The 14594-nt window shown below is 46.4% G+C and overlaps 1 protein-coding gene across 5 annotated transcripts in view; it reads right to left on the bottom strand.

The window, feature by feature from the left end:
- The window catches only part of POMT2 (protein O-mannosyltransferase 2), a 57436-nt gene that overhangs the window by 2956 nt on the left and 39886 nt on the right, over nucleotides 1-14594 (bottom strand). For all 5 annotated transcript variants that reach the window (XM_037021061.2, XM_073242073.1, XM_073242074.1 and 2 more), the window contains 10 exons: nucleotides 9291-9360; nucleotides 7597-7675; nucleotides 6305-6456; nucleotides 5835-5926; nucleotides 4642-4718; nucleotides 2246-2317; nucleotides 1938-1997; nucleotides 1739-1844; nucleotides 627-767; nucleotides 340-454 (listed from right to left, as the gene is read on the bottom strand). In XM_037021061.2, the coding sequence (XP_036876956.2) occupies nucleotides 340-454; nucleotides 627-767; nucleotides 1739-1844; nucleotides 1938-1997; nucleotides 2246-2317; nucleotides 4642-4718; nucleotides 5835-5926; nucleotides 6305-6456; nucleotides 7597-7675; nucleotides 9291-9360 (964 nt within the window). The remainder of the gene's footprint in view (nucleotides 1-339; nucleotides 455-626; nucleotides 768-1738; nucleotides 1845-1937; nucleotides 1998-2245; nucleotides 2318-4641; nucleotides 4719-5834; nucleotides 5927-6304; nucleotides 6457-7596; nucleotides 7676-9290; nucleotides 9361-14594) is intronic.

Below are 14594 nucleotides of genomic sequence, written 5' to 3'. Positions count from 1 at the left end.
ATTCTGAGCCCACAGAGAGCTGTTCCACTGGGAGCCACTGGGACTAAAGAGGGGCACTGCTCCAGCTGTGCTGGGTGGTATAAGAGCTGGGAACCACTGACAAAAGGAAAGATTGCAAAGAGCTGCATGTTTCATCTATCTAGCTGCACATTAGGGCCACCTGAAAGCTCTGAAAATTGGCTGATGGTGCCCAAACTGGCCTCAACTGAATCAGAATCTCTGGAGACGCAGCCCAGGCATCCATATGCCTTGAAAGCATTGAGGGGATTCTAAAATGCACGCAAGGCTAAGGCTTGGTGCAGACAGGGGCGAGCAATGCAAGGCACAGGGGATGCTCACCTGTAGGCAGCTCCCAGAAGCAGGCTCAGGATTCCAGCTACATGGACACCCCTGGCCAGGGAGTAGGAGGCCAGGCTCCAGGCACAGAGCCGCAAGAGAGTGTCCCACAGAATGCCTAGTGCAAAGAAGAGAAAGTTAGCAACAGTCTGTCAGAGGATGACTCTGCGGATGCAGCAGAAAGGAGCCACCCCAGGTCAGAGATTCAGTTTCAGCACTGCTGCTCCATGTTGCCTCTTCCCCCCGCCTCCCCTTCCCGTACCACCCAAGTCCACAGGGGCAATGCTGACCTGTCAACATGCTGGAGAAGAGCATGGCTGGAAAGTAGTGATGGAAGTAAAGGATCCGGCCCATGAGGAAGAATGGGAAGTAATGGAGCACCCAGCCCAGCAGGAGCTGACCACCTCCTTGCAGCAGCACCTGGGACAGGCCTGGGCCCAAGCAGCACAGCCCCAGTCAGCAGACAGCCCCCCGTGGGGGGCAGAGACCCTGGGCTCTAGTCCAGCTCTGCCCTTCCTGGCTGTGTGACTTGAATAAGCCACATCACCTTATTGGGCCTTCCTTCTCTCATCTGGATCAAGCGGAACAGCCCTACACAGCCGCGAGAGAAGAGCAACTGGCTCTTAAGAGCCCTGCTCATTATCCAGCCCAGTGAGGGCTTGGCGCCCTCAGTGGGGATCCCAAACACCAGCAGGAGGCAACCCGGCCTCTACAGAAGCCCAAATCCTACAGGCCTCCACACAGCTTTCCCCACCATCACCTCCATCTCCCACACCTCTGCTGCCACAGAGATCTTTGCAGCAGCAGACAAGGCAGAGGAGGGTGGAGGTGGGAGGTGAGCAGTCTTGGATTATGGCTGTTCAGACAGGGCTGCAGAGGCAGAGGGAGCCTGCGTGACTGTCTCAGCTGCTGTGGTTCGTGGCTGGCTGCTGAAGTTACCAGGGGCAGCACGAGGACAGGGACCCACAGACCGTGCCCTGGGGGCCCCTGTCCACCCCACTAGAGGACAGGGCCATTAACAGGAGGGGCAAAAGAGAAAAGACAGGCAGCACTGCACAGAGCATGGCAGTTACAAGTGAAGGCTCAGAAGCCAGACTGCTTGGCTTAAAAACTCAGCTCTGTCACTTCCTAGCATACCTCCTGGGACAACTTTCTTAACCTCTTTGTGCCTTTGTTTCCTAAGCCATAAAGTGGGGGTAATAATACCTTACCCTATAGGGCTGTGGGGAGGGTAGTGTTTAACACATCACGGGGCATTTGTGACGGGGAGCTTTCAAACACAAAGGAGAAGGGACAAAGTGGGGGTGAAGGCAAGGGACAACCCCTCAGCTGGCAGGCCCACCCTGAGTCAGGCACCCTGCCAGCTGCAAGGTCAGGAGAGGGAGTGCCCAAAGAACCTGACCTTCAACCTCCAGCGGCAGATGTGCCCCTCTCTGCACAGCTACAGCAATGAAGCTCCCCAGGAGGAGGTAGAGGGTGATGCTCAGTAGGTTCAGCCACCAAACCACCTGCATGGGAGTGAGAACGGGGGTGAGTGGACAGTGGTGGCCCTCACCAGGCTCAGCTGTAGGGCCCAAACCGGGGGTGTGCGGTGCACTCACCGGGTTGCCGAGCAGATATATTCGGAAGTCTGTGTCATTGATCCCTGAGAAGCGCAGGCCCTGTGGAGCAGAGGACACCCTGCTACTCCAGGACCCACCTCACCTCACCTGCATGTGCTCCAAGGGAGTCTGAACAGGAGGATCAGAACATGCAAATCCCACCTAAGCTCTCTGGGAAGGCTGGGTCAGCATCTGGGCTGCCAGCCCCAGCCACCTCATGCTGTCACCCCAGCACACCCCACCTCCACCAAGTCTCAATGGTCCCTCTTGGTTCCACTTTCTGGAAGGAGCTCTGCCTTGAGTCCTACCTGATAGTTGATAGGCCAGTGCCAGGGTTTGGATGTGAACTCATTGTCCTTGGGTTTGAGGCCATTGTTCCCCTGCAGGAAAGTACAAAGAAAGCTAGTCAAGACAGCACTCTAGAGGGCTGACAGAAACAACAGGCCCAGGTATCTCTGATATATGGCCAAGTATCAAGAGAAGCCCTCCCCCAACGCTCCCTCACAGGGAAGAATCAGGTGCTCGCTCGCAGTCACTGTCTACCTGCTTACAGCTGTCTTACTTCCCAACAAGCAAACTTCTATTTCCGCAGTGACAGTCCCTTCAATACAGCCATCAAGGTCAGCAAACTGTGGGGTAGCCCTGCACAGTTCAGGATGTTTAGCATTCCTGGCCTCTGCTCATCTACTAGATGCCAGAAGCACCGTTATTCCTCAGTTATGCCAGCCGAAAAGGTCTCCAGATATCGCCAAACATCCAGGGAGAGGCAAAATCACCCTCCGTTGAGAACCACTGGTCTAGCCCAAGAAAGATCCAGTTCTGATCCAGTGAACAAACGTCACCAGCGCCTTCCTACTCCAGCTCCTCAAGGGGATGGGAATCATTGGCAGGCCTCCCCTGTGGTGGCTGGGTTGCTCCTCCAGGGTCAAAAGTGCCAGAGGGGGTGTCAGACCCAAAGGGCGCACTGTACAACACCTGAACCAGTATGGCCATCCGAGGGCCTCACCATGAAGAATGACTGGACACTGCAGCAGCTGCTGGGGGAAATCAGTTCCCTCAGACCAGTACGGTTGAGTCCTAAACCTGGGGACTCCAGCCAGAGCTGTAACAAGCCAACAGCATCCTATCCACTACATTAAACTCTAGGAAACCCAGCTCCTTTACTAAATGGAGAAATGGAAGGAAGGGAAATCTGTAACATTTGAACACTGTCCTGTGTGCTTAGAATTTACAGCGGGCTCGCTCCTGCTAACCTCACACAGGCAAGGCAGCCTTCTGTGCCAGGCCTCAGCGCCCCCGTCAGCAGGAGAAAAGCTCCTTCCCTGCAGTTCTGCAGCCTGGTCTCTCCTCATCCTGACCCTGCATCAGGTGAATAAGAATGATCTCTTATGTCCCTTTTCTTCTTTGACTCTACCTCTTAGATAACAAAAGAAGAAAGAAGACTATTTAGAGTTAGTCTTAAATTCTACCCAGACCTAGAATGATATTTTGACTGACAGGCCCATATTCAAAAGAGCTATGTCACCAGGCCACAGTGACAGCTACAAGCAAAGAGTCAGAGAAGAAGTGACCCATAGATTGCTCAATGTCAACTCATCACCTCCCAATGTGCAGAAAGGACAAAATTTGCATTTTAAAATTTCATCTGGTGAAGTAAGTCAACTGTATTTATTGAGTTCTGCTTACATAATCACTTCCAGGAAAGCCCATTTGACAATGGCTCCCCGGGGAAAAATAACAACTGCGACACCTCTCTGCAGCCCTGTGGGTGGAGTGCAACCACACATCGGGCTTGGGATACAGGCATTCTGAAACACCATTTCTGAAGAACACTGGTTTTCCATAAATCAGAATAAAGGCATCTCCCCCTAAATATCAAAACTGCAGCAGGGTTTCTCCAATTCACAGGGAAGATTAAAGCTAGTGGAGAGAATTTTCTCAATTTAAAGCTTTCCTCTCTTAAGTGTTCTTAGGCCTTTGATGCTATGACTGCTGACTGCTACTAATGCTAGAAGTATAACAATGAGTCCTAGAAAATGCTAAAAGGAAGGTGTCCCCCAAATAGTTTGTTTCTGTCAGTCCAGGACCATGAGTGGACTGACAGTTGGGATTTTATGTTGCATATAAATGACACACTCAAATTAGCTGTTCATCCTAAGTGATCCTAAATTTATATGATGGAATGAACTATCAACATCTCATGATCTTCAAGCAAGAGCACTCTGGTTCCTGGGGACTCGGCCACTTGAACAGTTCTGAAACTCACTTAGAGACAGAGGAGAGTAGTGGTGACTAGCACTGACTCTGAAGCCTGCCAGCCTTGTTCTGAAGCCTGGAGCCACCTCTTACATTTAGCTGTGTGACCCTGGCAAGTTACTTAACAACTCTCTGCCTCAATTTCCTCATCTGTAAACTAGGATCAACAATCTCCATAGGACTGTAATGAGTATTAAATAAGTGAATAGTGCCTAAGCAAGTGTTCATGGCATCAGTGCAGTTACCATCATCATCACCATCATCGTTTGATGATAAGGGGGAGAGGGTGGGCTGCCCCTGAAAACCAAGCAAACCAGTAAGAGAAGACACTTTCAAAGTCCTCCATCAGGGGGCAGTAGATCCATACCATGCCTACTCATTTGTGAACCAAATGTAAGTATGGCCAAGAGCTCTTAGGGAAGCCACCAAATGGGTAAGGTCACAGTACCCGGATCATCACCATGTGGGACTCCAGCAAGATCTCAGGAAAACTGGGCTGCAGCACATCCAGGCTGATGTTTGGCACTAGAAAAAGAAATCACAGAGAAAACCTTTGCCACACATTCTGTCTCACAGCTGTCCTAATCCACAGCATGCCAGAGTCTGAGGGTAGCCTTCCTGAGAAGCTAATACATAGATAAGAGCATTGAGGGGACAGAAGAAAGCTTGGCCCAATTCTTGATCATTCATTCAGCTTGCAGTTAGCATTCATCAGGCAATTCTAAGAAACACAAAGGCACCAGACCACAAGGCCTGTCCATGCTGCCCCAGCCACCTCCTTCCAGATCTCAGCACCGTCACCCCTCATTACGGTACTGGCTCAGATGCTGCTCTACCCTTCCAGGCGGACGGTCTGTGAGGCAGGAGCCAAGTATCCCTCATTCACCAGAGAATCCGCAGGGCCCTACATGGTTCCCATCAGACTCAACAAAGAGTTGTTTAACTAGTTAATTAATTGGCTATTTGGTTAGGATAGGTGGTAAAAAGAATGGAAAGAGAAGCACAGACAGGAGAAATCAAGAAGCTTGAAGGGGATAGTTTAGGAGGATAGATGACAAGTCCAAAGACTCACTGAGGTGAAGGTGACACTGAAGTGGACATGGAAAATTAGAGCCTGGAATACAGAAATGGGATCAGATCAAGGGTTGCGCGGTTGCTTTCTTTTTTTTTTGGCTGGATGTGGGGAGGACAAGGTGTAAAGTGAAAGCATTAAGCCTTGTTGATAAGGAGGTGCCCATGGGGCCGAGAACAGGAAAGCCTAGATGGTGACAAGACAGATGGGCCTGCATTACAGGCAGCAGGAAGGAGAAGAGTCAGATCTGGCAAAAGGAAGGAAAATGAGAAAAGGCAGGTAGCTATGGCCCCAGATGAGGTCACTGGTCATTAAGGAGCGGAGTTTAAGGACAATGGGAAATTTAAGCGGGTGGGAAAGAAAAGGAGCTTCCTACCTAGACAACTCATAGGAAGAGATCAGGTTTAAGAAAGGAAGAAAATGGCAACAGCAAGATAAAGTGGCAGCAGAGTTTGTTTTCTTTACAAAGGTTTGTTTTTCTTTATAGTTACAAACTCTATATAACTCTTTATAAGAGCTACTTATAAATGTTTCCCTTCAGAGCCAGCCCAGGAAATGACGTCACTCACATTTGGGATTGATATGGTCTTCCACATTCCAGATGGAGTTGAGAGTTTCCTTTAAATAAGGGGTGCAGGTAACTTCCAACTGCTCCCAGCCCCTGTGAAAAAAGTAGCCACAGATGTGGCCCAGAAGACCTGAAACTCACCAGAGAACAGCACTATGACTGCTCTTAAATCCACAGAACCCTTCTCTCTTCAACCCAGTGGCAACACCTTTTTCAGCCTCAAATTTATGTTCCACAACTATCCTAGAAGTAGTCTAGCATATAGTATGCCCATTTTAGAAAGGCACACAGACCCAGTGCTCTGTGCTCTGTGACACACCTCAGGCCTTTTCTCCCTCCGTCTGCCACTAAAAATAAGCAAACATGAGGTGAACACTGACAGTTGGGAAAAAGAGGCTTCTGGTATATGCCTTATAGTGTGAAAGGAAAAGCATGAACCTTGACTGGGACATCAAAACTCCAGAGACTCACCACTTGGGCAGGACCTTTCCTGAGGAGCCCAGGACACAACCTGTGACTAGATGGATGAAGCGAATTCGACTTCTCAGCACTTTGATTCGGTTTCCAAATTTTTTGTTTACAACCTCAATCCGCCAGAAATCGTTTGAGTCCCCTGTCCCATTCTGCCGCATAAATTAAGGAAAAAAAAAACAAAACACAAAGATGACTTTAGAGAAGATGAGTCAGAAAAGGGGAGTTGGCTACCCTTTTGGATGCTACCCTGTTACAAAGGCCAAAAATCAAATTGACCTCAATGGCTGAGGTGGGAAAGAGAACCAGAGGACCACAGAAATCTCCCAAGTGATGGACACTGCCCCAGCATTCACTGTTACAACCAAGAAAAGCAGTATAACTCCTGGAACCTGAAGTCCAGTTATTCACTTCATAGGACTAAAGTTTAAATTCACAACAGATTTTTGTACTTACACTGAAGATATCACCCTAAGCCAACAGAAAGAGATTTGGGCCACCTGCATCCATTACCATAGCCACCTGGACACTCACTCATCTACGCTAGAAAGGTCTGGCCCAGATATTGCACTTTGGATATTAAGACAGTTGTTTAATTCTCCTCAGGAGATGCCCACAAGAAAAAGATGAAGTTCAGAGTCTTGGCTCTAGTACACTGTGGGATTCACTAATAGAAAGAGGATTGGAAAATCCACCTTAAGGAACCCAGAATCTTTACTGATGCACAAAGCCCCTAAAAAGAAGTGTAACTGATAATCAAGTCTAGTTGCCCGCTAGCAGTTTTTGTTCTCAAATTACTCCCCAAACCACAGGTACTCATAGAGCTTCCTCCATTAATTGCATCACCCCAAGGTAGTAAGAATCCAAAAGCAATGTGATTAGCATCCCTCTGGAGAACAGGGAAGTAATACTTATAAATAAAGCCAATGAGAATTTGGGATTTGGCAAAGAATAAACATATGTTCAACTGGAATTATAGTGTGAGTCCATGGTTTCTATGTCCAAAATGAGTTTAAAAAGGACCCAAATAGGATTCATGTTTGACATTTATTGTCAGAACATAAAAATGGCATGGTTATTATGGCAGGAGAGAGATGGAGACAAACAGAATTGATAGGCTGCTTTTCCCACAGCAAACCTAGCCAAAATGTCCCCAGGTGCTGAGAGTCCCTGAGCAGCCTCCAATCTTTGGGAACATTCCAGAATTCTGGGGAGGATATGTTCTACCACATGGCCCTGAGCCAGGGCACACAACATTTTGCATCCTGTTCACACTCCAGTTGCTCACTTACTATGCCATAGCCAGTGACCTGATAGTGCTTCCGGGTCAGGGGGGCTTCATGATAGTGACTATGCAAGTTCCGAGAAGTCCTAGAAGTCAAAAGAGAGAACTGCCATTATCCTGAAGAAAAGAGATGTGCAATTTTTCTTCTTTTTCCAAGGATATTCAGAGTCAACTGTTAGGATAAGAAAAATTAGAATCTGAACTATTAAATCCAACATGGCAGGACCTTGTCTATTTACTCACAAGAAATATCCAGAGAATTGGAGAACTACCCAAACCAGGAGGGATTGATGGTTAGGAGTACTGGGCTACATGCCAAGAAAGGGTTAACTTTGTGGGGGGTGGGGTGGGAAATAACTGACAACACGGTTGGTGGCTCTGCTTGACTTATAAGGCAGGTTTGGGGAGGAGAAAATTAAAATTTATGATCTACATATGCCTGAAATAGGTAAACCTCCTCTCTTACTCTTTCTACTCCCACCACCAGTTTTATAAAGTGAGGATCTGTAGAGGAGTTGGGGGCATCATTTACTTTCATTTACTTTGTGCTTTTTATAATAAGCCTTACTTTTACCCATAAGAGGAAATAAATGTTCATTATAAAAATTTTGGAAATATGCAAAAGTAAAATTTTATAATTTAACAAAAGAAAATGAATTTATTTAGTAATAATATTTTTGAGTATACATAATCCTACTGACTAGAAATCCTACTTTTGCAGGGCTGCTTCTGCTATTGTTCCTGTTTGTTCTTGCACATGATGCCCTGTTTCCTCGTGTGCTTACTTTTTAATGTGTATTAGTCACTGTCACTGAAAAACTATTTACAGGAATAGATGACAATGTCTTTCCCAAAAGATTTACATTCGTTTTTAGCTAGGCACCAAGGAAACATTACTAGTCTAGGATCATGTTCATTTAAATTCATGGCTTAAAGATTTTGAGACCATCCAGGTGAAATGAATTTGGGCTGCAAATCCCTGTGAGGATCAACTGATAGTTACAACTACTCAGAAATCAGAGGCAGTCTCCTTTTACTCCCCCCACCAAGCCCTTTGGGGTTCTGTATCTGGGGAAGAATCCCTTAATAAATTTACTACTTTGGATGACCCTAGAGCTTTGACTTTAAAATTCCTTCTTCTCTCGAGAGGTGTTCAAAAGCAAAGATCAAAACACCAGATTATGGGTTTAAGACAGAAGTAGCTACAGTGTCCCACTGATTTCTCTGGATTCACCCCTTTCACTTAGATTTTAGCCTGGTATCTCCTTACTACCTTGTCAGCTCTTTCAACGTTTAAGAAGATGTTTTTATACTATTTCAGCATTTTTAGTCATTTTCAGTGAGAATATTGGGTCAATAAACTAGCTTGCCGTATTTTCAGAACCAGACTCCCACATCTTTATAAAGGTAGTCACTTACACAGCAGCTCTGGGCAACTCAAATTTTTCCTTTGTTCCTCTAGGAAAAGAGAAACTGAAAAGTACCTTCAAAATTCAAAGCTTCCTAAAGCCAAGAGAGGCAGGCAAAGGCTGGCCTGCTCATTTTATCAACCTTCACAAAATGGTCCCCTATTAGCACAGCAGCCTTGTTCCATTTACTAGAGCCCCATCCAAATGTGACTTCCGCTCATTTCCAGCTTAGAAGAACTCCCTATCTTGGTGCCCATACCACTCATTTAACCCAAACAGCAAATTTACTTACTCTTTGTGTTCTAGTCGAATGATGTCTCCATGTCTTACAAACTCCACTGGGAATGAAGGGTCTAGGGGATCTGCCGAGAAGAACAAGCACTGATATCTAAAATCATTCACACTCCTTGGGCTCATAGTAACTAAGGGCCTGCAGGCAAACAGCTAGAGCCCAACATGTGCTAGAGGTACTGACAAAGTGCTGTGAAAGCGAAGAGGCCCCTACCCGCAAGTCTCAGAGGATTAGAGAAGGTGTCTGGAGATAAAGCTTGAGAGACTTTTCAAGGACAAGGAGAATTTTGTCAGGTGAACAAGAGGAGAAAAGCATGGAGGGATGAAAGAACAAAACTCATTTGATCAATGGCAAATAGTTTCATAAGGTTTGGGTGGGTGGGCAAAAAGGAGAGTAGGAATAGATGAGGGTATGAAAAGGCAGGGCCAGACTATGAATGCCAGGCTAGGAAAGGTGGCCTTTATCATATAGGCACTGAGGCCCCCACTGTCAGATTCTTAAGCTGAGAAACCAGACAGTAAGATTTTCCTTTTAGTAATAAAAATAGTTTTCCAAAAACTCATTCCATGTATATGATAAATTGCCCAGCTCTCCACAAATCAAATGTTAAACTCTACAAATTTTGCTTGTGATGATCTTGTCTCTAGCAATACACTTGCTAAGTGTGAGGGTGAAGAAAACGATGAAATGATGAAAGAAAGGGACTACTTCTGTATCACCTAGAAGTCAAGGCCATCAGGATCTAGAAAGGTGATAACAATAAAAAAGGAATCAACAATAATCATAACACAGAAGGATACTTGAAAATTTCTGTCCCAGTAACCCAATAATCGAGGTCAGGAAAGAGAAATTTGCCAGCACAAATCACTGGCTCTCAAGAGGATTAGAGAATTCAACGATAGAGATGCCCATTCCTAGGTGGGCTTTTAAGGTCTCTTAAATAGATCAATCAACAATTTGACAATTGAATAAGTCAATGGAAGAGGTAACTTTTATTTCATATGGATTTGGGGAGAGGGGCATTTATAGCCATCAAGAACACAAAAATCTTAGTTCCCACTTCCCAAAGCGTTTATAGCTATCTGCCTTCATAAAAATCCTTAGTTGCTTGGGTGAAGAGCAACAACCACCTTAACCTAGAAGCCACAATGGAATAACAGATGAGGGATGTTCAAAGATTTGGCCCATGCCCACACAACTTTAGAAGTAAAGCTGGTATTCTCTCATAACTCCTCACTGTGATAGACCACTTATAATTGGCCTGTTGGACCAAAACACAATCAATACCAGTATTGAAAGGTATAGAAATAGACCCTGCCCAATGGTGTCATCATTTATATTTGCTGAGGAGAAAGACAGCAGTCGTGCATGCCACATTTCTAGTTTAAGAACCACGGCAATAAGAGGAGGTAAAAGGCATAAAGAAGGTGAATTTAGGTGAGCACCCCATTTCACCACAAAGGCTCAGGAGCAGCTGACTCGAGAGAGGCTGAGCCAGGTGTGAATGGCTGAGGGGTCACAGAGAACACCTATGGCCTAAGACAAGCAGCAGGGGATCAGAAAGTGAGCAGGAGATGCCCTGTGCTCTTCTCTCAGCTGCTGCAGAAGGCACAGCCTGCAGAAGCTAGCAAAGGCTCTAACCAAAGAAAGGAAGATCCAGCTATAGCCCCTGTCACAAAGCCCTGATAGCCCGATAAGTATGCTTCACAGCAGCTTTGCCCAGGCCAGCAGGGGGCAGACCAGTGGGTATAAGTGAGGTCCAAGGCACCAGCCTAGACAAGCCCAGCCACAGGGCTGGCTGACCCTCAGATCTACAACTGACTGACCCAGGTCAGGGGTGACCAGTGGGCAGGAGCACTCTGTTACATTAAGACAAGTTGAGACAGGAAAAAGATGGCAGTGTGAGAAGTGAGGCAGAAACCTCCTCCCAAAACCATATATAACAGGAAAATACAGCAAATATAACTAATCCTGAAAGAGCAACTTGAAGACTTCAGACCAGACTTCCTACATCTGGGGAAAATAGAAGACCTCACAGAAAAGGGTAAAGTATCAAAGCCATGCTCCATCAGGACCCAAGTGCTTACCCCACTCCAGCTCACAGGTGAGATGAAGAGACGGACTCAGGAGGGAGTAGAAGCCCAGGACTGCTAAACACCCAACCCTGGAGATCTGCTCCGGGAGCAGGAACCCACATTACATGGGGCTCTGGAGATCAGTGGGGTTGGAAAGCAAAGACAGGCAGAAAACTTGGAGAGACAGACATTCCACCCACTTGTGGAAATCAAATACCCACAACTGGTCGCTTCGAGACAATAGAAAGGCAGGTACTTTGACAGACTTCTCAAAAGAGAGAGGGAAGCTAAAGGGGCAAAGATTACACAGACCTCACTGCTCATGAGAAAGGGCAGGTAGACAAAATCATCCCAGCACACTCAGCCCAGCAGGTTGGGAACTCTCAGGAGCTTCAGACGCTCCATTCCCCTGGCTGGCAATGGAGCACCGAGGCCCCCAAGTGTGATACACAGCCTGCCACTTCGTCCTCCCGGCAAGCACTGGTCTGCACACCTGCTGCCCTAACCATCATGCCAGGCCCGCCAGAGGTTGGCCCCACCTAAAGAAGCTACAGGGGCATTGCACAGAGGCTCCTCCCTGCACAAATGGCTCACTGGACCTGGCAGTGGAGTAAAGCACTACAGCTGAGAAGCAGAAAAGTGCTTTCTTCCCAGAAGGTGCCGGATCCACTCACCTGTGACCCCCTTCATTGCTACAGGTGCTCAGCAGATCCAGAGAATAGAGCTTCTGGGCAATAGAAGGCACTGCCTACACAAAGTAATTCCATAGGAATTACTAAAAAAATGAAAGAGCAAAAAAATTTTGTACAAACAAAAATACTGCAGAAGACACCAGAAAGAGGGCTAAGTGAAACTGAAATCACCAATCTTCCTGATAAAGATTTCAAAATAAAAATGATAAACATGATCATGGAGCTACAGAAAAACTATTTAAGATCTCAGGGATGACTTCAAGAAAGAGATAGAAACTTTGAAAAATCTTCAATGGAGGGCTTTAAAAGCAGATTAGGAGAGGGAGGCGCTCAAGATGAGTAGGGCAGCAGAAATCTCCTCCCAAAACCATATATATTTTGAAAATACAGCAAATACAACTACTCCTAAAAAAGAGACCAGAAGATACAGTACAACAGCCAGGCTACATTTACACTCTGCATGCCTGCAACTCCTGGCCCTACATCTGGGAGAACTCAGAATCTCATGAAAGGGTAAGATACAAAGCTGAGACCTGGCGGGACCTGAGCACTCCCCCCACCCCAGATCACAGGCAGCAGGAAAAGATTCAGAGTGGGGAGGGAGTGGAAGCACAGGACTGCTAAATAACCAGCCCTAATAATATGCACCGGGAGCACAGACACACATTGCATGGTATACTGGATATTAGAGAAACAGAAAAGTAAAACCCTAGATGGAGACTGCAAGTGGGTCCCCACAGCCAGCTTGCCTGGGACAAAAGAAAAGCAGGTGCTTTAAAAGTCTTAAAGGGACAAGGGTTTAACAAGTGAACAAAATCATCCCAGAACACTCAGCCCAGCAGGCTGGGAATCTTAAGGAACTTCAGGCTCCCTAAGCCCCTGGATAGCAACACAGCTCCAAAGCCCCTCACAGGAATAAGCAGCCTGCCATTCATTCTCCCTGGCCGGCACTGCAAGCAAACTGGCTGACTGCCATTGCTGTGGACCAGCCAGGGAGCAGCCCTGCCCACAGCAACCACACTGAGTCTTCTCCCAGCGTGCAGCTAATCGGGCCAGATCCAGAGGCTGCCACCAGCACACAGCTCCCCGGTACAGACAGAGGAAGCCAGCACAAAGTCCGGAAAGGATGAAGAGGTGCCGTTCTTGCAGGAGAACACACTCTGCACGCCTGCGATCCCCAGCCCTAGGCTATCCTGAGGGCCGCCCCGCCTACAGAAGCTCAGGGGATTAACCCAGAGACTGCTCCCTCTGTGCAGGTAACCGGCACAGACAGCAGAGAAGGGCAAGGTGACCAGCAAGCAGGAAGGGACTTAGCTCTCCTAGCTGACACATGCACCACTTGCCAACGATCACTTCTATCAACACGAAAAGGCAGAAGAACCTGGTCCAGTAGAAAATCACTCAAACAACGCCAGAGAGAGGGTCTGGCAAGATAGATATAAACAATCTTCCCAAAAAAGAATTCAAAATAAAAGTCATAACCATGCTGATGGACCTGCAGAGAAATATGCAAGAGCTAAGGGATGAAGTCTGGAGGGAGATAACAGAAATGAAACAATCAATAAAAGGACTTAAGAGCAGACTGGATGAGGTGCAAGAGACTGTTAATGGAGTAGAAATCAGAGAATAGGAACAGAGAAGCTGAGGCAGAAAGAGATAAAAGGATCTCTAGGAATGAAAGAATATTAAGAGAACTGTGTGACCAATCCAAATGGAACAATATTCACATAATAGGGGTACCAGAAGAAGAAGAGAGAGGAAAAGGGACAGAAAGTGTCTTTGAAGAAATAATTGCTGAAAACTTCCCCCAGCTGTGGAAGGAAATAGTCCCTTGGACCATGGAAGCCCACAGATCTCCCAACACAAGGGACCCAAGGAGGACAACACCAAGACATATAATAAAAAAAATGGCAAAGATCAAAGACAAGGACAGGGTATTAAAGGCAGCCAGAGAGAGAAAAAAGATCATCTACAAAGGAAAACCCATCAGGCTATCATCAGACTTCTCAACAGAAACTTTACAGGCCAGAAGAGAATGGCATGATATATTTAATGCAATGAAACAGAAGGGCCTTGAACAAAGAATGCTGTATCCAGCAAGATTATCATTTAAATTTGAAGGAGGGATTTAACAATCCCCAGACAAGCAAAAGTTGAGGGAATTTGCCTCCCACAAACCACCTCTACAGGGTATTTTAAATGGATTGCTCTAGATGGAAGTAATCCTAAGGCAAAATACATGTCACCAGAGAAAATAAAATCACAGCACAGAAAGACCAACCAAATACTAACTAAAGGCAAAAAATAAAATCAGCTATACACAAAAGCAGTCAAGGGAAACACAAAAGAGTACAGAATAAAATACCTAACATACAAAGAGTGGAGGAGGAAGAATAAGAAGGGAGAGAAATAAAGAATCATCAGACTGTGTTTATAATAGCATAATAAGTGAGTTAAAGTTAGATAGGTAGATAGTAAAGAAGCTACCCTTGAACCTTTGGTAAACACGAATACAAATCCTGCAATGGCAATAAGTA

This window comes from Manis javanica, chromosome 8 (assembly GCF_040802235.1).
Source record: "Manis javanica isolate MJ-LG chromosome 8, MJ_LKY, whole genome shotgun sequence".
NCBI classification, from domain to species: Eukaryota; Metazoa; Chordata; class Mammalia; order Pholidota; family Manidae; genus Manis; species Manis javanica.
This window is presented reverse-complemented; position numbering and strand designations above follow the sequence as displayed.